The sequence below is a fragment of the Pocillopora damicornis genome, chromosome 3 (genome assembly GCF_964200805.1).
Source record: "Pocillopora damicornis chromosome 3, jaPocDami1.2, whole genome shotgun sequence".
In the NCBI taxonomy this organism is placed as follows: domain Eukaryota; kingdom Metazoa; phylum Cnidaria; class Anthozoa; order Scleractinia; family Pocilloporidae; genus Pocillopora; species Pocillopora damicornis.
Genome location: NC_142672.1, coordinates 3,255,748 through 3,277,272, shown reverse-complemented (window position 1 = coordinate 3,277,272; position 21,525 = coordinate 3,255,748). Strand labels below are relative to the sequence as shown.

The following is a 21,525-nucleotide window of genomic DNA, read 5'->3' as shown; positions in this document are numbered from 1 at the left end:
ACTATTGATTGGCAGTTACGTTATTAATCAGTTATTTCCAAAAAGGAGAAGCCTCTAACACTATCCCCAAGAATGAGTCTAAAATTTCAAATATCTAGAGGTACCTCAAAGTAGTGCAAGATGCACCCCCCACCCCTAAAATGTTTTTTTTTGATGCTCCGCTCTCCCCTTCCTCCCCACTTCAGGGCGTATGTCATGTTTGCTCAAACGTAGCAGTATCCAAAATAATCTAGGCATTTGGCCATGAGTCAATAATTCGATATCTGATCGTCTAAAAAAAAAGGAAATTTCATGCTTAAGGCTCTATGCAGCATTGGGATCCACTGTCAACGAATGTTAAAAAAATCGGCTGAAACAACGATACACAAGTAACAGAACGACGATACACAAGTAGCAGTCTCACTATATTGCCACTGGTACCATATAATTGAAGTTATATCTTGAACAATTTACGAAATGCTCCTCTGGTTTGTTGGCGCTGTGGCTGGGATTTTGACCTTCATGGTAAGTGCTTTTGAACATTTTGCTTCTGCTTCTTTTGTGTTAAACATGAGCTCAGCGCGCGGGCAGCCAATCCACAACGAATACTTTTAACGAGACTCGCCAAAACAAAAAGAACGTAGATAACCTCCGTGGAAAGCCAAGTGACATTTGCGACTAACGAGCAGGAAAATTATAACGTAATGTAGAAGGAAGTCTTGGCATACTAATGTTCCAGGGTAAACAAAGATCATACAAATGAGAGTAGTAAAAGAGAAATACAAAGTTGACTAAACACGTACGGCGAAGAGAATTCTAAAATTACTGATTTGCCTGGTTGACTGGTATGGAACCGAGTGCAAATCATTTTGAAAGGCAACAAACAATTCAGAAGGACACTACCGGTCGAGCTGAAAAGGAAGATTTTCTTCGTGAGCGCCTATCATCACCGGAAATCCTATTATTTCTCGGCGGCGTGAGCTGTGGGAGGAGATGAAAATGAGACTGTGTTGACCTACTCTCCGTTCGCCAAAGGAAATATCGAGTCAGGTTGTGGAAGTCTGTGGCAATTCCACTATAAATTCAATTTCTTGTCTCAGATCGCGCGAATCGTTATCAAGTTCATATATTATGCAGTCGTTGATTATATCCAGAGCTCTCATTAGTTCAGTGCTGATCTATCAATCTATTCGGGTAGTCTCGCAGAACACTAAAATTTCATCGAGCCATGATTTGGCTTTTAGAACACATTCGCTTGCAGAGGTTAAATGAGTCTTAAGAAAATTAATTACACACTTGAGATCTGTAGATATCTGATTGGGTGACTTGTATCGAGCGATGAGTGTGTCCATGAGCACAATACACAATAATAATGATTGAGGCACCGGTATTAGTCAATTTAGATATAGCCTTCGTGCTGAGCGCTCGACGAAAACGCGCGTAACGCGAGTGCTACAAAAGAAAAAGACAGGAAAACGCGTTTATGATCACTAGATCGCGTGTGCAGGCCTTAATTATTTGCGCCTAATAAAATCGAGTGTCTCTTGCTCATACTTTAGGTAAGATTCATCTCTTTTGTTGACAGGCGCCACCCTCGGAAGGAACTGGTCGCGCCATTGTAACATTACGAAAGTACACTAACCCCTCTCACCGCTTGAGTAATGGTAAATGCTGTGATCACCGATTTCTCAACGTTGGCCGATGCCGCCCATGTGATGCTTACTTCAAACTATGTGTGAGTCAGGCAGTTAGTGGGTCTTCTTCAAACAGCTGTAATATTGGTAGAAGCCAGACCGGTGTGGTTGGTGACGATGACAACCATGTACTCAACATCAGAAGGGCGTTTTCTTTTGAATCTTTTAAGGTAAGTACGCATATAAAGCAAAATTATTTTATTCTTGTCATCTTTTCCGCGTCATTTAGTGCATTAGAAGTGCATTTTTTAACTTTACTTTAGTAAAAGCGACAAAGGGACAATTTTTTTGGGCGTATTTGTACCTTTGGAAATGCGTTTAACGACTAAGAGAAAAGTTATGATGCATCAGGCCTCATTCTCTAGACTGTTCCAAAAACAAATAACTTTTTCAAAGTAGAAGGTACTTTTCTAAGTTAATATTCCTGCAACATGTATTGTGTATGAAATTACTCGGAAGTGACACTTGAGCTGATGCCAAATAAGCAACTTTACTGCTACAATAAAATCGCCAAGTCTTATGGGACCGTTCATTACTCATTGAATAGGGTTGGGTGGTGAGATTTGGGGGAATGCTATTCGGGAGTTGTATGACCCTTCAGCTTACTAACTATCCTCACATGACCCCCTTCGCATTAGGGAACTTTTTGAATGAACCCCCCCCCCCCTTCTCAAATCATAGTCATGCCTGATATTTCAAAGGTTAGCACACTTTAAAAAAATTGTTTTTATAAACTGGCATATTTCACCTAACAAGATCACAATTCTCGACAGGTGCTTGCAATGAACGGAATATTTTCCAATGAAAAAGAGCGTTTTATTACAAATCTGAACACATCTCAAAAAAATTTAAGGTCAATTTCATACGTGCATGTATTTTTATTCAATAACCAACCAACTCCGTTCTCCTTCATTTTTTTTTCCGGACCTCTTTTAAAGCCGGTTTTTTTCGCATTCCAACCCACAACTCTCCCCCGCCTCCCTCCATGTTGAATGAGTGGTCCTTCATTTCTTGTTATTTTTCGTGATGCCCAGTTTTCCCATGGAACAAAGGTAACCTGTTAATAAAAAGTGACCGAATCAGAGGGACGTCGATAGAATTGTATGGATATTAACAATTATTCACTGAAGGCGAAGTCAATATTTTTTTTACTAGTCTCCGAGACAAAGCCGAGGGGATTATTCAACTAAATATTCATTCAGCCTAAGGCAAATAATTGTTTCAGCATAATTGCTTGGGTGCTTTCGAATTCTATTGTAAATACTTGTTTTGACGTTGAAATCGTTCTGTTTCAATTGTTCTGATTACACGTATCGAAGTAAAGAGCCAGTTTGCACTGGTATTTAATAGCTTCATTTAATTCAATCAGCAAATATTTCACGTCTTTCTTTTGAAAAGTATTTCTCAGACCTAAGTAGCATCTTTAACGCTCTTTAAATCTTTTTTCTTTTTTTTTTTTGTCGCGTTTATCACTTCCTGGGTGACACTAACAAAACGCGTGGTAGCAATTTTAAAATTTAGCTGAAGGTCTGAAAAATAGGAACATTCGGGTCCAGCTGCGTGTTCCGGGAAAGAAGGGGAGGGAGAAATTTCCCTATGAAATGGAGGAAAGAAATTAGATTCTTGTCTGGCAGTTATGTTGTTAATCAGTTATTTCCAAAAAGGTGAAACCTATAAAACTATCCCCGAGAATAAGTTTAAGATGTTAGTACCTAGAGGTACCTCAAAGTGGTGTAGATGCACCCCTCGCCCCTAACATTTTTTCTGTATGATGGTCCACTCTCCCTTCCTCCCCAACCTTGTTCCACCCACGCCAGGGCGTATGTCATGTTTGTTCAAGCGAGATATGACGCAATCCTCAACCAATCAGAGCACATAAATCTCTATAATCACTGGAGCAATTATACTGAATACGAATAGTCACAAAGCTGAACTGAGTGCTTTTATTATTTCTCAGGGAGCCATTACCGTTGGGGTGGAAGTCTGGGATAAGGACAAATTTACCAGCAATGATTACGTGGGCTCCCCGTCCATAACACTGTGGTCTGTCACTCCGGGGTTGTATTTGGATCCCTTAAGAAGAAGCTTGACGCTAAAGAGCAGATACGTCACCATGAAGCTTGACTTGGAGTTGTACTGCGACAAAGACTACTATGGTCCCAGTTGTAGCGTGAATTGTGTCCCGCGGGATGACTCGAGTGGACATTACACCTGCGATAACCTGGGAAACAAGATTTGTCTTCAACGTTGGGAAGGGCCGTCTTGTAACAGATGCGAGAGCAATTGGTTTGGTCCCCGCTGTTCTGCAATTTGTGTTCCTCAGGATAATGATTTTCAAGGACATTACAAGTAAGTCAGGAGACAGATGTGCTTATTAAAGTGTTTGGGAATTAAGGGAATACAGTTTCAAAGAAACTGTGGTGCTACTTCGGTGGGGTAGCGAACGCTTTCCATTCAAATAATTTATTCTTTCCTTTCTCATTTCTATATTCCCACCAATAGCTTAGTTCCACATTTTACATATAAACACACACACAACCCACAATTCCTCCATTCGCTCTGACGAAGGGCTAACACTGGAGAGGCCATCTTAGAAAACTCCTTACGGTAACTAATTTACATTATTAACTCAGTTAATAAACCCAAATTCTCTAGTCGGGAATGAGACAGCTTGTGGCAAAATTTCGAAAAATAGAGCGAGGGAGAAATTTAGGGGTTACACAAGGAGAACAAAAACTTTTGCCGTTTTACCCTCCCCTCCCCTCCCCGCCTTTTCGCCCTCCACACTCGATGGTGTACCACTCGGGATGACCCGCGAGATGGACATTTCAACTCTGATAGGCAGGGAGACAAAATCTGTCTTTCTTGTTGGGAAGGGCTATCTTGTAAACGATGCGTAAAAAACTGGTTTGGTACTGGCTGTTCTACATACTGTGTACCTCGAGACAGTGACGAGCTTGGACATTACAAGTAAGTTGTTCTATGTGCAGTTTGCACAAATGTGCAAGGTATTTCAAGGCGTTTTTTATTTGCCTTCTTAATGCTCATGTGGAAGAGATCCAAAGTCAAAAATAGCCAACACGAAAAAAATTCAGCTACCTAAAAAGTGGTTTAGCCACTGTTAGTAATGGGTTCGTTCGGTTGTTTGGGAAAGCAGGTCAGTAGTATTGTTCCCAGTTTTATACATTACGCTTTCTTAGACACCAAAGATTGCATTTACCTCTACAGATGCAGCCAATCAGATGGAACGAAACAATGCCTACAGTGGTGGTTTGGTAGCGACTGCAAGGCGCACTGCATTCCTCATGACGATGATGACAACGGCCACTATAGCTGTGCACGTGACGGAAAAAAGACATGCCATGACGGATGGCACGGAGAGAACTGCACAGTGTTTTGCATTCCTCAAGATGATGACATACGAGGCCACTATACTTGTGACGAGGAAGGCGGCAAAGTCTGTCTAAACGGGTACCGCTCTCCAGACTGCATGGACTGCCTCCTGGGTTGGTATGGCGCGGATTGTTCTTTATCCTGCTTGGCAGATGACACGTATGGCTTCCAGCAAGGCTACATCTATTGTTCTGACGATGGAGTTAAGCAATGCAAGAAGTGGTGGCATGGCCCAGAGTGTCTCCAGTATTGTGTCCCTCATGATGACAACGAGCACGGGCATTACACGTGCGAGCCAAGAGATGGAAGTAAAGTGTGCAGACCTGGCTGGGAAGGGCTAAGCTGTCTTAATCGAAAAAAGAACTGAGCATGCAGTTTTGACAGATAATTCAGTAGATTACCATGTGGCATGAGCTTTTTGCAGGAGGTATTCTGCGGAATGACAATTTTTTTTATTTTATACTTAGAGATTATTACGCCGTATGTTTAAACGAGTAAGGGTATTGTTACGTGATTCTAGATGTGTTATTACGATTTCGTAACACCAGTATGTTGTTCTAGTTATTAAATTCAATAGCTAATTGAAACAAAAAACTTGAATGAAAACAACTGATAAAGAAGACAGGAAGCTAGTTTGTTGTGATAGCCAATAACTTATCCTTCGTAAATATAGTTTTATCTGTCAATTGCTGGCTTTTTTAAACAGTAGCCGGCAAGTGACAAAATGTGTCAAAAAACATATTTTGACCCAAAACAAAAAAGAAAAGCAAACACGTCCAAAGATAACCATTTACTTCCGCAGTTTGTTATCTTTCGTTATCGTTATTCATTTTAGTGTTATTGTAATCTAACCATGATGTAATAAAAACACATTTTTTTCAGACAACTTCCCTTTTATCTATTCCTCTTTTTATTACGTGTTGATAACCTTTGCGGTCTTAATTGGCTTAAGGGTGAAAAAGAAAAGATATCACGAGTGATACATGATGTAACTCATCCCAGTCACGAATTGTCAGCCATCAAATTATCTCTGTACTGTGAGTTTTCCTTTATTTCTCCACTTTCCACATTTGGTTAAAACTCTCTATCTCTACAGCCCGCGACGGAGGGACATAAGCTGAATGTCTGGAAACTAGGAGCATTCGGCTCCAGCTGCGTGTTCCGGGAAAGAGGGGGAGGGAGAAATTTTCCTTTGAAATGGAGGAAAGAAATTAGATTCTTGTCTGGTAGTTATGTTGTTAATCAGTAATGTTCCAAAAAGGTGAAACCTATAAAACTATCCCCGAGAATATGTTTAAGATGTTACAACCTGGAGGTACCTCAAAGTGGTGTAAGATGCGCCCCTTGCTCCTAACATTTTTTCTGTACGATGGTCCGCTCTCCCCTTCCTCCCCAACCCCGTTCAACCCACGCCAAGGCGTACGTCATGTTTGTTCAAGGGTAGTATTATCCAGAAGAATCTAGGCTTTTGGCTATAAGTCAAAAATTCGACATCTGATCACCTATAAAAAAGGCAGTTTCATGCTTCACGCTCTATACAGCATTGGGGTCCACTGTGAACGGATGTTAAAAAAATTCGGCTGAAACAGCAAAATACAAGTGAGAGTCTCACTACGCTTTTATTGCCACTAGTACCATATAATTGTCGCCAATTTTGTGCGAAATTTCTATTTACGAAATGCTGCTCTGGTTTGTTGGCGCTGTGGCTGTGATGCTGACTTTCATGGTAAGTGCTTTTAACTATTTTGCTTCTGCTTAATTTTTGTCAAACATGAGCTCAGAGCGCTGGTGGCTAATCTATAAAGAACACCGCTAATGAGACTCGTCAAAATAAAAAAAATGAAGAATTCCTTCGTGGAAAGACGAGTGACGACATTTGCGACTAACGAGCAGGAAAATTATAACTTAATGTAGAAGGAAGTCTTGGAATACTAATGTTCCAGGGTAAACAAAGATCATACAAATGAGAGTAGTAAGAGAGAAAGACAAAGTTGACTAAAAAAATGGAAACAAGAATTCTAAAATTATTGCGAACGACAAACTTGAAAAGCTTTGACGCAGTCAGTTTAGAATTGAAAGCGTAACAGACACTTCCGGTCGAGTTGAAAAGTAATATTTTCTTCGTGAGTGCGGGAGGTTTTTCTATCATCACCGGAAATCCTATCATTTCTACGCGGCCTGAGCTGTGGGAGGAGACGAAATCGAGACTGTGTTGATCTAATCTTCGCTCGCCAAAGGAAATGTCGAGAAGTTCGTCAGATTATGAAAGTCTGTAGCAATTCCACTATAAATTCAATTTCTTTTCTCAGATCGCGTTCATAAATTATGCAGTTGTTGATTACATTCAGAGCTCTCATTATTTCAGTGCTGATCCATCAATCTATTGGGAGAGTCTCGCAGAACACTTACATTTAAACGAACCATGAAAGAGGAATTTTCCTTCGTCAAAATTCAACCAGGTTGAATGTGGATCGCAGATAAGATATCACAGTATTTTTAGCCAGGCGTGTTCAAACTGTACTGGACAAGTCTTCCATACATGTCATGTTTCGCATGAATCGTTTCACTAACGACAAAAGGGCCTTTTATTCGATTTTGGCTGAGTTCAGTGAGTTGAAAATAGAATTAAGAATGTGCATATTATGTCGCACATACACAAAATGATTAGTGGCAAGAAGGAGGGGTAAGTTGAAGAGAGACATTGCTGAGTCAAGGATGGTATGATGGTTCACGCCAGATCGCAAAATCTCGAAAATATGAATTCAGTATTAATTATTTCCTGATAAACTATTTATTATCTTGCAGTTAGAAGTCTCCAGGCTTAACTGGAGTAACCAACAAAATGTTATTTGTTTGACCTTACACTTAACAGGCGCGTTGGTACTCCAAAGTTAATTCACGGAGTTTTATTACAAGCCGCTCATAAGACATATTTTAGATTTTAAAAACCAATGCAAATCATTGTAAACTAACTCTCTTCAGCAATACACATTTTGTATTATGGCGGCTTAATGTTTTTCTTCTGAATGTTTTCTAGATAAACAATTATCAAAGCAGTGTTATGATTTCGAAATAATCATAAGTCGAGGCAAGTTTTACCATCCTCAGCTGATAACACTTATCTTGAGCCAAATCTAATCATTGATTTCTTGAAGTTTTTTAGAAAATAACAAAAAGCTTCGGTCGGTTAGGACACAAATTATTATTATTGACAAGAAAAAGATCTCAATATACAAAACTGTGATTTGGCTTTTGGTACACAGTCACTTGCAGAGGTTAAATGAGTCTTGAGAAAAATGAATTACACACTTCAGATCTCTAGATATCTGCCGGATTGGGTGGTTTACATCGAGCTACGAGTGTGTCTATGAGCACAATACACAATAATAATGATTGAGGCAACGGTATTAGTTAATTTAGATATAGCCTTCGTGCTGAGCGCTCGACGAAAACGCGCGTAAGGCGCGTGCTAGAAAGGGAAAAGACAGGAAAACGCGTGTATGACCACTAGATCGCGTGTACAGGCCTTAATTATTTGCGCTCAATAAAATCGAGTGTCTCCTGCTCTTACTTTAGGCAAGATTCATCTCTTTTGTTGACAGGCGCCACCCTCGGAAGGAACTGGTCGCGCCATTGTAACATTACGAAGGTACACTAACCCCTCTCACCGCTTGAGCAATGGCAAATGCTGTGATCACCGATTTCTCAACTTTGGCCGATGCCGCCCATGTGATGCTTACTTCAAACTATGTGTGAGTCAGGCAGTTAGTGGGTCTTCTTCAAACAGCTGTAATATTGGTAGAAGCCAGACTGGTGTGGTTGGTGACGATGACAACCATGTTCTCAACATCAGAAGAGCGTTTTCTTTTGAATCTTTTAAGGTAAGTACGCATATAAAGCAAAATTATTTTATTCTTGTCATCTTTTCCGCGTCATCTGGTGCATAAGACCAACATTTCTTAACTTCACTTAAGTACAGATAAAAGCGACAAAGGAACAATTTTTTTGGGCGTATTTGTACTTTTGGAAACACGTTAAACGACCAAGAGAAACGTTATGATGCACCAGGCTTCATTCTCCAGACTGTTCCAAAAATATATAACTTTTTCAAAGTAGAAGGCACTTTTCTAAATCAATATTCCTACAACATGTATTGTGTATGAAATCACTCGAAGTGACACTTGAGCTGATGCCAAATAAGCAACTTTACTGCTGCATCGCCGAGTCTTATGGGACCGTTCATTACTCACTGAGTAAGGCTGGGTGGTGGGATTTGGAGGAATGCTATTTGGGAATTGTATGACCCCTCAGCTTACTAACTACCCTTACATGACCCCCCTCGCATTAGAAAACTTTCTGATTGACCCTCCCCCCCTCCCTTCTGAAATCATAGTCACGCCTGATATTTCAAAGGTTAGTACGCTAAAAAAAACCTATTTTTATAAACTGGCATATTTCACCTAACAAGATGATACAATTCTCAACAGGTGCTTGCACTGAACGGAATATTTTCCAGTGAAAAAGAACTTTTCATTACAAATCTGAACACATCTCAATATAATTAAAAGTCAATTTCATAAGGGCATACTTTTTCATATCGCCCAACCAACTCCAATCTCCTACACTTTTTTTCCGGACACAGGTAACCTGTTAATAAAAAGTTACCGAATCAGAGGAACAGCGACAGAACTGTATGGATATTAACAATTATTCACTCAAGGCGAAGTGACTAATTTTGACCAGTCCCCGAGACAAAGCCGAGGGGATTATTCAACTATATATTCTTTGAGCCCGAGGCAAATAATTGTTTTAGTATTATTGCCTGGGTGCTTTCGAATTCTATTCTAAATATTCGTTTTGACGTTGAAACCATTCTGTCTTAATTGCTTTGATTACACGTATTGAGGTAAAGAGCCAGTTTCCGCTGGTATTTAATAGCTTCATTTAATTCAATCAGCAAATATTTCATATCTTTCCTTTGAAAAGTGTACTCCAAACTATGGGCATCTTTAATGCTCTTTAAATCTTTTTTTGTTTTTTTTTTGTCGCGTTTATCACTTCCTCGGTAACACTAACAAAACGCGAGGTACCTCGTGCGAGGTGATCATAGCGAGATATGACGCAATCCTCAACCAATCAGAGCGTGTGAATCTCTATAGTCACCGGAGCTAATATACTGAATACGAATAGTCACAAAGCAGAACTGAGTGATTGTATTATTTCTCAGGGAGCCATTACCGTTGGGGTGGAAGTCTGGGATAAGGACAAATTTACCAACAATGATTACGTTGGCTGCCCGTCCATAACACTGTGGTCTGTCACTCCGGGGTTGTATTTGGATCCCTTAAGAAGAAGCTTGACGCTGAAAAGCAGATACGTTACCATGAAGCTTGACTTGGAGTTGTACTGCGACAAAGACTACTATGGTCCCAGTTGTAGCGTGAATTGTGTCCCGCGGGATGACTCGAGTGGACATTACACCTGCGATAACCTAGGAAACAAGATTTGTCTTCAACATTGGGAAGGGCCGTCTTGTAAAAGATGCGAGAGAAATTGGTTTGGTCCTCGCTGTTCTGCAAACTGTGTTCCTCAGGATAATGATTTTCAAGGACATTACAAGTAAGTCAGGAGACAGATGTGCTTATTAAAGTGGTCGGGAATTTAAGGGGTACGGTTTTAAAGAAACTGTGGTGCTACGTCGGTGGGGGAGCCAACGCTTTCCATTCAAATAATTTACTCTTACCTTTCTCGTTACTATATTCCCACAAATAGCGTAGCTCCATTTTTTACAGATAAACTCAAACACAACCCACAATTCCTCCATTCGCACTGACGAAGGGCTAACGCTCGGAACGTCAACTTAGAAACTCTTTACGGTGACTACTTTACATAATCAACTCAGTTAATAAAACCAAATCATATGGTCGGAAATGAGACAGCTTGTGGTAAAATTTCGAAAAATAGAGCGAGGGAAAAATAAAGGAGAACAAAAACCTTTGCCGTTATACCCTCCCGCCCTCCCCGCCTTTTTGTTCTCCTCTTTTCGCTGAGAATCTATTTGTAATCGAGGCTGAGAAAGAAAGGAACATAGATGATGTAAATTTACAAAAGCAGCCTTCAGAAAGAATCCAATAGGAATTTGGGGAAGGATTTCTGTATCACAAGGAATTTTTCATATATTGCGGGCCCTATTGCTATCCTTTAATAATCACGTAAATTAGCTTTTATGTCTTTGACAACATGTATAAAAAGAAAATAGTTTTTTCTCAAGAGGCAGGGGCACTAAAGAATATCATGAAAAAGATCTATGCAGTCAGGAGATGATCCCATGTAAATATTTTAGAGAAGTTGAAATTATAGATATAACTTTTCCTTTCTTGAATCACAGATGCAGGCCGTTGGATGGTAAGAAAGAGTGCCTACCATCGTGGTTTGGTTCTGACTGTCGCACACAATGCATCCCTCGTGATGACGACGGCGGACATTACAGCTGTGCACAAGACGGAAGTAAAACGTGTCTGCCTGGGTGGTATGGCGAGAACTGCACAGTGTTCTGTGTTCCTCAAAATGATGAGAAACTCGGAAATTACACTTGTGACGATGAAGGCAATATGGTGTGCTTGGACGGCGTCAGTCGCCTCGACTCTAACTGCTCTTGGACTTGTTTGGTCAGTGAAGCCCCAGTAACCTACAACTGTACAGAAGAAGGCTACAAAATCTGCCATCCTTCGTGGTTTGGGTCCGACTGTGCCACTTACTGCAAGCCCCACAACGATGAAAAGCACGGGTATTACACTTGCAACGTACGTGACGGAAGTAAAATGTGCTTGGACGGCTGGGAAGGACGTGACTGCCGTGAAAGAAGCGTGGAATCATTATTTACAATTGAGTAACGATGGGCTTTAGTGTGACTGTATGTCACCCGTTAGTACATCTTCAATGGTGCTGCGACACTTTATAAACAGGACCTAGATGGACGAATGTTTACGGTTCCTTCGACAGAAAATAATCAGTAATCACCGAATGATTATAGAAAATAGGACTAAATGGACACATCGAGCTCCGCTTTTCATTTTTTATGACTTGAACAATTTTTTTATAAGTAATAGCTCCTGCCAAGTACTGCAAACCAAGTAAAAATTAAAATTCGCTTTTTATGATGAAAGTATTTGAAGCTGTCTTGTACATTACCATCAACGTCTAATTTAATATGCATCACCGCAACAGACTTGGGGTGACCAAAAGGGGAAATGTTTTGGTTTCGAAGTTCAATTTTATGGTTTCTTGCCTTTTGAACCATGTTATTTGACCATCCCATAATTTTCTTTTAAGTCATTCATTTCTAGGTACTGTCTATACAACACAACGAAACTCCTTCAAATCAAATCGACAGTTATGAGTTATCATTAATAGCAGATACATGCGCTTTTATTTTCATTTCAAGAAAGATTTAATGGCATGGTACAAATGCTTCGTTATCTTTAAATAAAGCTGCTTTTAACTTTCTTGTTTTGATTGTACCCTGTTCGAAAAATATGAAAAAAGGGCATTTAATGCTACAACATGATTTACCAATGTTGGTTAGTCAGTTAGAACTATCAAGTTGACTAAGACGTTCTCGCAAAAACATTGAATTTCGTAGTTCATCGTTTGAATTTTAGCGAAGCTAAAATTGAACCCCGAAAAAAAAAGTTTTACGGTCGCAATCGTCATGGGAACAATTTTCCATTCAGGAAAAGAACTGAGAGATTACGTGTTAACAGTAGGTTTGGTTTTGACCAGTATGCATTACGCGCGGCGTTGGTCTTTGGCGGTCATTAACTCGATGCCAATTATTCCTCAAGCTTCGGGAAAACAATACAAGCCTCGCTCTCGTGAAAGCCATAACAAAAAAAAAAACAGAGGCGTACAATGTCACATGCGCCTCTCAAGAGCCTCCAGTTTACAGAAATTCGATTATTTCTTTCCTTTAAAAACTTCTGTACCTCTGGAACTTTCATATTTGTGAAGAAGGCATCATGCGCCAACTCCTTGTCCGACTTAATGCAATTAGTTAATTAGTTACCAGACTTTCTCACACAAACAATTAGCTTAATGAATCTTATTTGCCAGAGCAACAGGGGCTTCTTTCCGTTTCACTTCCTTGTCAAAAAATGGAGAGCGACCAGGTAAAGGTCCTGAAAGAAAAAGCCAAAGAAGCGATCGATATCTATTCTCCTGAATTATATGAACTGAACAAAAGTGTATGGGAAAACCCAGAGCTTGGTCTTCAGGAGAGATTTGCTCACGATCAGCTGACAGAATTCTTGGCGGATCAAGGCTTCGATGTAATTCCTCATTACACTTTGGATACGGCTTTTCGGGCGGAATGCGGAGAGGGTGGAGGTCTTACAATTGGACTGATTAGTGAATATGATGCTTTACCGGAAGTAGGACACGCTTGTGGACATAATCTGATCGCTGAATCGGGAGTAGCAGAGGCTTTAGGCATGTTTATGTTGTTCATTTGCTTGACAAACTTCTACCTGCCTAATAAAGCGATCCATATTTATTGGACACGTATCAACCTGTTTTCTTGTCTATTATCTATACTAGCCTACACTATGTAATGAATTACGTATACATTCTAAAACAGTCTCACATCGCTATATAAAAACATCACTTAAAAGAGTAAATTATATTTCAAAATGCGTCATGGGGATTCGGATGTCTTTTACGCTGAGATCAACAAGGGGGGTCTAGAAACTGAAATAGAATCTCTAAAAGCTGATGGAACTGCCTAGAGTTCAATTTGAAATTAAAGAAATATTGTGTATGCAATAGCTACTATACTGTGCAGACTAGATAATTCCTAAATATAGATAAAGTGAGACATCTGGCCTGTGCAAACATTCCCTCAATGATGTTTTATATTGGTCCTAAATTGTTCATCCAGTTTGAAACTCCTTGAACTGGTTTTATTTCTTAGGTCTCAAGATTGCTTTGAATGCTATTAATCAGAAACCCAAAGTCAAAATAGTTCTCCTTGGAACTCCTGCTAAGGAAACAACAGGTGGCAAGATTTCAATGATCAAGAATGGTTGCTTCAAAGATCTTGACCTTTGTATGATGGTTCACCCAAGTTCAGTAGATGTTCTCAAACCAGTCATTTTAGCTAGTGAAAGTGCTACAATCACCTACAAAGGTCATGCTGCTCATGCTGCTGCATTCCCCTGGGAAGGAATTAATGCCCTTGATGCCGCAGTCATGGCTTACACAAGCATAAGTGCACTAAGACAGCAGATGAAGCCCACATGGCATGTTAACCTTATCATTTCCAAGGGTGGTGTTAAGCCAAACATAATTCCTGACCGAGCTCAGCTACAGTGTTACATTCGAGCTATGACTGACAGCAACCTTGAGGTGTTAAAAGAAAAGGTGAAGAATTGTTTTGAAGCAGCTGCATCAGCCACAGGTAAGTAACCTAAAAAAACAAATTATGGCAGACTTGTTCTCAGTCCTCTGTTTCATTTTCTATATACTATGTGTCTTTTTCAAGAAGTAAAAGGGCACACCTGGGTAGGAACCTAACTTTCTAAAGGCTAAGTGACTGAGACCAGTTTGGAGAAATTTGGAGAAACAAATTTACTTCCTCAAGGATCTTGCCCACTCCCTCCAAATTTGTTTTGGCACATCTTGTTTTTGTCTTTCCCCCAAACTTAAACAGGGGTTTCAATATTTTTCTTCATTAACATGTACAAATTGTGTATTTGGTGGCCATGCCTGAGAAGAGGTTATGAGGCAAAACTCATGTACAAGAGACTGCTCGCTGGCTAAACAGATGGTGATAAGAGGTCTTTTAGGTGTCGTTAGACTGCCAGTAATGGACTCTTATTGAAACACCTGGCTTAAAACTAGAATACAATCACACTGAAACAAACAACCCAATTGTTTCATTGATAGAGAACATAAATCAATTTTTCTCTTTGACAACAAATTTCCAAAAAGAGAAGGAAGTTTGGTCTGTGCCAGGAAGAATCTTGTATTAAGAAGGTGAGTTAGCATAGGATGCACCTTAATGTTTAAAATTTGTTCTTTTCCAACAGGCTGCAAAGTCTCCATGGAGTGGGAAACAGCCACTAGATATTCACATCTGGAAACCAACAACACCCTTGCTGAACTGTACCAAGCCAATGCTGAGTCCTTAGGAGTATCATTTCCACCTGAGGCAAAGTTCTCAGCATCCACTGATATGGGAAATGTTTCACATGTAGTTCCTTCTATCCATCCCATGTATTCTATTGGCACAACTGCACCCAATCATTCTCATGCATTCACAACAGCAGCAGCAACAGAGGAAGCTCATGAGAAAACTTTGATTGCCAGCAAGGCAATGGCCATGACAGCTATTGATGTATTGTGTAAACAAGATTTCATGGATCCAGTGAGAATTGACTTTAAACAACCAAATAAGGGTGAAAATTAACTGTCATGGATGGAAAAGTAAGGACAAGTTGGCAAAAGTCATTAGGGACAGTTTCTGCAAAATTACTCCTAGAGATATATCTGTGAGTTCAGTGTGCAGTATGTAGTTCACAAATCTTAGATTGATACAACACGTATATGAAACAATGGTTTGATGAAACTTTCAAATGCACTCTGAAGTTCATTTAGACTGATGTGCTTGATGTGTTTGGTAAGGAAAGAATAAATCATAACAGATATGAGCAAAAAGTGACAATGGAAAGAATTAAAGCAAAGAGAAAAATTTTCAAATGTTTTTTGCAGTGATGATAGAAGTTGAGCTTCACGGTATTTAAATGAATAATTTTTAGCTTTCTAGCTATAGTAAATAAGAAGCTGGACAGGTTGTATCAAGTTCATCACTTTTTACAGCCCCTAAAAAAAGTTATGGACCTATATGAAAAATGAAAGTGGTACAGTTGAATCACAAGACACTACCCTTAACTTCGATTTCATTGTGTCTTTTGCACAGATGGGATCAAACAGCATGTTTACAATATTAGCCTGCACTTTGTATACACATTATAGAAGGTCAACCCTATTCTTGGGCCAGCAAGCATTCAAAATTGACCAATCCCTATGCATCCAATGTAATTTTCATTGTATATTTGTAGAGTGGCCATATCAAAGTTCTTTGCTATATCAGTCTCTTCATACTGTGCTTCAAATTTCATTGGAGGGCGATTGTGACACAAGCCTTTACCATGATACCAAGCCCTTTATCTGTAAGCACTGTGGCACCTATGTCTTGTATCATATCCAGCACTCCACAGTCTGCAGTTAAGTCATTATCAGTGACTGACCCTGCAGTGCACAAGACTGCCAAAAGGTGTCACCCAAATTCCTGTTTTGCCAATGTCATGGTCCTTGTATGTGCTAAATGTTGCATTGTTGACGTCAAAGTTTTCTGGTTATGTAATCCAGTTCTCTGTGCAGTCTCCCAAAATAACTCTGCCCTGGTAACCAGCTGCATAAACATCCAGAGGTAAAAGGGAAAGCAACTCTCCAGGACAAGGACTCAGGTCTAACCGATCAAACGGAGTTGAAAGAAAAACAGCCAGTGCGGTAAAGATTCTAGCTTGAGTTGAAACACTGGTGCCTGTCATGTATCCAACAGTACCAAAGTGAAGTATATGTCTGCATACTGTCATAAAGCGCACCACCCAAGTTCTTTTTTTCAACTTTCTCAGTTGATACCGTTTCAGTTGCATACTCTATTTTGCTGACTGTGGTGATTTTGTTTGGTACATTTCGCTCGGCAAACTCAGGAGCACAAGGCAAATCTGGGAGATCATTTTAGTTCTCGCGTTCCCCTTTGCTCCGGTGAGGAGAGGAAATGAAATCCCGTTTGAAGTCAATTTCTTTGTTTTTCAGAATTTTGTAATACTCACGCCGTTTCTCGGAGCAGTCTGCAATTTCTTTAGTCTGTAATACTTCAAGTCCTTGTTTTAAGTGCGTCAGGAATTAGTGCAGAGCGTAGCAGCACAATGCAAGTGCTCTTGCTTGACTTTTTGAAACTCTTGGCTTCCTGACTGGGTAAACTTGATGCTTGGTGAGTCCTCACAGTTCAGTCTTTTGGCACACGACCAGTGCTTTGAGCAGATCATGCATCTTCAAATTTACACCCTTTCTGCTTTCCCAGCATTTCTAAATTAACATTCTTTACCGTCTTCGGTGCAGAATCCAGTTTGGTTAGAATGAAGTACACTGAATTTGGAGTTTACCAAGACTTTTTGCCGAATTTACAAGCACAAGACCAGTGCCAACCTGCACGGGAAGGCTTTCCATTTTTCCCGCCATCTTGATATTTGGATTGAGGGAAAACTGTACAAAAATGCGTTAGTGCCAGGTTCCTGGGCGGTGCGAAATTTCGTAATGGCGGCTTCCTAGCCAGAGCGAGAACGTGCTTTTCCATTCCACTTTCTTGTCAAAAAATGGCGAGCGACCAGGTAAAGGTCTTGAAGGAAAAAGCCAAAGAAGCGATCGATATCTATTCTCCTGAATTATATGAATTGAACAAAATTGTTTGGGAAAACCCAGAGCTTGGTTTTCAGGAGAGATCAGCCCACGATCAGCTGACAGAGTTCTTGGCGAATCAAGGCTTCGATGTAACTCCTCACTACACTTTGGATACGGCTTTTAGGGCGGAATGCGGAGAGGATGGAGGTCTTACAGTTGGACTGATTAGCGAATATGATGCTTTACCGGAAGTAGGACACGCTTGTGGACATAATCTGATCGCTGAATCGGGAGTAGCGGCGGCTTTAGGTATGTTTATGTTGTCATTTGCTTGACGAACTTCTACCTGCCCAATAAAGCGATCCATATTTATGGGGCGCGTATTAACCTATTTTCTCGTTTATTTTCTCAATTAGTTCAATTCGAAACTGAACCGAGCAAGGGAACACAATGAGGCTCAAAGAAATTTGTCGGGTTTAGTGCGCAGGAGTCAGCTTAGAGATACCAAAACTGGGATGAATGTGGCACAATAGAACTAGATCGGAGATCTTCCTTGAGTAATTCCCTAGTCTGCAAAGTATGGCAGGACTTGACTATGCTGTAGTTATATTAGTGTGCAATCCAGCGATTCTAGCGTCCAAAAAAGAATTTGTGTATACACCTTGTGGCCATACTCTGCAGACTGGATAATTCCTAAATATAGATAAAGTGAGATATCTGGCGTGTGCAAACATTCCCTCAATGATATTTTATATTGATCCTAAATTGTTCATCCAGTTTGAAACTCCTTGAATTGTTTTTAATTCTTAGGTCTCAAGATTGCTTTGAATGCCATTAATCAGAGACCCAAAGTCAAAATAGTTCTCCTTGGAACTCCTGCTGAGGAAGCAAAAGGTGGCAAGATTTTAATGATCAAGAATGGTTGCTTCAAAGATCTTGACTTTTGTATGATGGTTCACCCTAGTCCAGTGGATGTTCTCAAACCAGTGATTTTCGCTTGTGAAAGTGCTACAATTACCTACAAAGGTCACGCTGCTCATGCTGCTGCATTCCCTTGGGAAGGAATTAATGCCCTTGATGCAGCAGTCATAGCTTACACAAGCATAAGTGCACTAAGACAGCAGATGAAACCCACATGGCGTGTCCACCTTATTATTTCTGAGGGGGGTGTTAAGCCAAACATCATTCCTGACCGAGCTCAGCTCCGATGTTCTGTTCGAACTATGAATGACAGTGACCTTGAAGTGTTAAAAGAAAAGGTGAAGAATTGTTTTGAAGCAGCCGCATCAGCCACAGGTAAGTAACTTGAGCAAAAAAAATCATGGTAGAGTTGTTCCTAGTACTCTGTTTGTTTTTCTATATACTATGTCTTTTTTAAGAAGTATGAGGGCACACCTGGGTAGGAACCCAACTTTCTAAAGGCTAAGTGACTGAAACCTGTATGGAGAAATCTGGAGAAACAAATTTACTTGCTCAAGGATCTTACCCTCTCCCTCCAAATTTCTGTTGGAAAACCCTTTTTGGTCTTTCCCCCAAACTTAAACAGGGGTTTCAGTAACTTTTTTCATAAGCATGTCCAGATTGTGTATAAGGTGGCCACACCTGAAAAGGATCATGAGGCTAAACTCATGTACAAGAGCCTGCTTGCTGGCTAAACAGATGGTGATAAGAGGTCTTTTAGGTGTCATTAGACTGCCAGTAATGGACCTCTATTGAAACTCCTGGCTTAAACTAGAATACAATCACAATGGATCAAACAACCCAATTTATTTTCCAAAAAGAGAAGGAAGTTTGGTCTGTGCCAGGAAGAATCTTGTATTAAGAAGGTGAGTTAGCATAGGATGCACCCTAATGTTTAAAATTTGTTCTTTTCCAACAGGCTGCAAAGTTTCCATGGAGTGGGAATCAGCCACTAAATATTCACATCTGGAAACCAACAACACCCTTGCTGAACTGTACCAAGCCAATGCTGAGTCCTTAGGAGTATCATTTCCACCTGAGGCAAAGTTCTCAGCATCCACTGATATGGGAAATGTTTCACATGTAGTTCCTTCTATCCATCCCATGTATTCTATTGGCACAACTGCACCCAATCATTCTCATGCATTCACAACAGCAGCAGCAACAGAGGAAGCTCATGAGAAAACTTTGATTGCCAGCAAGGCAATGGCCATGACAGCTATTGATGTATTGTGTAAACAAGATTTCATGGGTAAAGTGAGGATTGACTTTAAACAACCAAATGAGGGTGAAAATTAACTGTCATAGATGGAAAAGTGGATATAAGTCAGTAAAGGTCATTATAGACAGTCTGTGCAAAATTACTTTTCAGTAGATATATTCCAGGGTAAATAATTGACTGTGCTGCTTACAAAGAATAGAATTAAGGATTCACAGGATATAATTTTTGAAGTATTTTTCTTAAAACGTGCTGTGAAATCTCATCCTTTTAGTGAGACTTGTATTTAAAAGCCTTACAAAAGCAGCCTTAAATGTACCTCATCACTACTGCTAATATTTAAGGTGCTTTAAAATACAAAGATAACTGTGGAGTTGTCAGACGCAGACACAGAGACAGACACAGAGAAGTACTCTCATTCATTTTATGTGTAATCCTCCTTTATTCTGCATAATCCCTTTTTTTATTCCGTACAATTTTACCTATACTCAGGAATAGTAGTTTTTTTTTTTTTGTTTTTTTTGGGCAGCCGTTCATATCTTTATTATTTTATCTTTATATTATTTTATAAACTGACTGTAGAAAATAAGATAAAGAATCATACAAGGAAAATCAACATGTTTCAGAAAATTATGGATTTTTTTTTTTTAACATTTTTTTTATTTTCACTTAAAGCACAGATACTAGAGTAATACAAGCAAATACAAAGTTAATTACACTAACGCTTACGCTACTCACTAACACTAATTACGAAATACTACATTACATTACATTCACAGTCGGCTAGATTTAATTTATGTTGTGGTTATATAATAATATAAGCCTAATTTGTACAAATACTAATCTACATCAAATTCCTTTTTTGGTAGAACGACTGTATATACAACTGCGTCTATAACTGTTAATACCCGATACTCATCTATTGAATTACACTAACATGTTTTCCCATTTTTTATAATGAATAGATTCTTTTTTATTCTTTTTTGCAATCAAAAATTCAAATTTCCGAGTTTCAGATGTTTTAGCCTTCAGTAAGGATACAGACGGCTTGATATTTTTACAACGACATGAATAAATGGTATATTTTCCAAGAATGATTATGTGATTTAACAAACAATTCCCAGGGATATTATCGGAAATACCAAAGAGGATTGTTACCTCATCAAGCTCATCAATTTTCATATTGTAAGTATTTAACCAAGAAATAACCGAAAGCCAAAAGTTTTTAGTGTAGGTACAGCTGATTAGAAGATGCTCAAGAGTTTCTTCGTGATCTCCACAAAAGGTACACATCGGAGAAGGAACCAAATTCATTTTATGTAGGATTTTATTGGTGTAGAGAATATGATTTAAGATTTTGTATTGAAAGGCTCTCGTTCTGGTGTCAAGAATAGTAGTTTTGCACCATGCAGCAGTTTTGCAATGCTATTACAGTAGATATAGTTCAGCATGTGACATGATGCTGTTGTTATGGAAATCAGTACACCACAATCATCTCTCTCTGTTCTCCTATCCTCCAACTCCTAAGAGTAACAAGAATCTAATTTCTCACAAGAGTATCACCCCTGAATCAAACATTAAGCCATTAGGTTAAAGGAAATAATTGTAAACTCAAAAAGCTCTCGATTTTCAGACAAATTCTTTGTGTGAGTACTGTTGGGAATGTCTAGAAAACAGTGTGGAGAATTTGCTTACTGATCTTGAGGTTACTCGAAAAAAGGCTTACTCAAAATTTAATTAAAAACTCCAGATAGATCAATCATTCCATCAAAAGAAAAAAAAAGTTTGCGAAGAAATTGCTGTTGATAGAGCCTTCGT

General features: G+C 39.5%; 3 protein-coding genes and 1 long non-coding RNA gene across 4 annotated transcripts; 3 read left to right on the top strand and 1 right to left on the bottom strand.

Moving 5' to 3' along the window:
* Positions 1-74: 74 nt before the first annotated feature.
* LOC113664150 (uncharacterized) lies at positions 75-12,231 on the top strand. Its single transcript, XM_089198761.1, has 7 exons — positions 75-504; positions 1,565-1,843; positions 3,631-4,022; positions 4,902-5,424; positions 8,669-8,947; positions 10,294-10,685; positions 11,455-12,231. Exons 1-7 carry the CDS (start codon positions 457-459, stop codon positions 11,957-11,959), a joined length of 2,418 nt encoding a protein of 805 aa, XP_089054887.1. The 5' UTR covers positions 75-456; the 3' UTR covers positions 11,960-12,231.
* On the bottom strand, positions 5,974-6,492 carry LOC149047855 (uncharacterized). The gene is made up of 2 exons (XR_016185084.1): positions 6,386-6,492; positions 5,974-6,256 (listed from the first exon to the last, which is right to left on the bottom strand). It is a non-coding gene; the product is annotated as an uncharacterized LOC149047855 (long non-coding RNA).
* A 911-nt stretch (positions 12,232-13,142) lies between the features above and the next one.
* LOC113664142 (xaa-Arg dipeptidase-like) lies at positions 13,143-15,821 on the top strand. The gene is made up of 3 exons (XM_089200970.1): positions 13,143-13,553; positions 14,035-14,520; positions 15,152-15,821. Exons 1-3 carry the CDS (start codon positions 13,220-13,222, stop codon positions 15,529-15,531), a joined length of 1,200 nt encoding a protein of 399 aa, XP_089057096.1. The 5' UTR covers positions 13,143-13,219; the 3' UTR covers positions 15,532-15,821.
* A 1,595-nt stretch (positions 15,822-17,416) lies between these two features.
* On the top strand, positions 17,417-20,791 carry LOC113664151 (xaa-Arg dipeptidase). Its single transcript, XM_027179746.2, has 3 exons — positions 17,417-17,837; positions 18,339-18,824; positions 19,408-20,791. Exons 1-3 carry the CDS (start codon positions 17,504-17,506, stop codon positions 19,785-19,787), a joined length of 1,200 nt encoding a protein of 399 aa, XP_027035547.2. The 5' UTR covers positions 17,417-17,503; the 3' UTR covers positions 19,788-20,791.
* The last annotated feature ends 734 nt before the right edge of the window (positions 20,792-21,525 follow it).

Bases quoted from the DNA above. Each gene is read 5' to 3' on its own strand.
- LOC113664150 (XM_089198761.1), top strand. From the start codon at position 457: ATGCTCCTCTGGTTTGTTGGCGCTGTGGCTGGGATTTTGACCTTCATG. The intron at 4,023-4,901 runs GTAAGTCAGGAG...TTACCTCTACAG, and splicing joins GATTTTCAAGGACATTACAA to ATGCAGCCAATCAGATGGAA. The intron at 8,948-10,293 runs GTAAGTACGCAT...ATTATTTCTCAG, and splicing joins TTTCTTTTGAATCTTTTAAG to GGAGCCATTACCGTTGGGGT.
- LOC113664142 (XM_089200970.1), top strand. From the start codon at position 13,220: ATGGAGAGCGACCAGGTAAAGGTCCTGAAAGAAAAAGCCAAAGAAGCG. The intron at 13,554-14,034 runs GCATGTTTATGT...TTTATTTCTTAG, and splicing joins GGGAGTAGCAGAGGCTTTAG to GTCTCAAGATTGCTTTGAAT. The intron at 14,521-15,151 runs GTAAGTAACCTA...CTTTTCCAACAG, and splicing joins AGCAGCTGCATCAGCCACAG to GCTGCAAAGTCTCCATGGAG.
- LOC113664151 (XM_027179746.2), top strand. From the start codon at position 17,504: ATGGCGAGCGACCAGGTAAAGGTCTTGAAGGAAAAAGCCAAAGAAGCG. The intron at 17,838-18,338 runs GTATGTTTATGT...TTTAATTCTTAG, and splicing joins GGGAGTAGCGGCGGCTTTAG to GTCTCAAGATTGCTTTGAAT. The intron at 18,825-19,407 runs GTAAGTAACTTG...CTTTTCCAACAG, and splicing joins AGCAGCCGCATCAGCCACAG to GCTGCAAAGTTTCCATGGAG.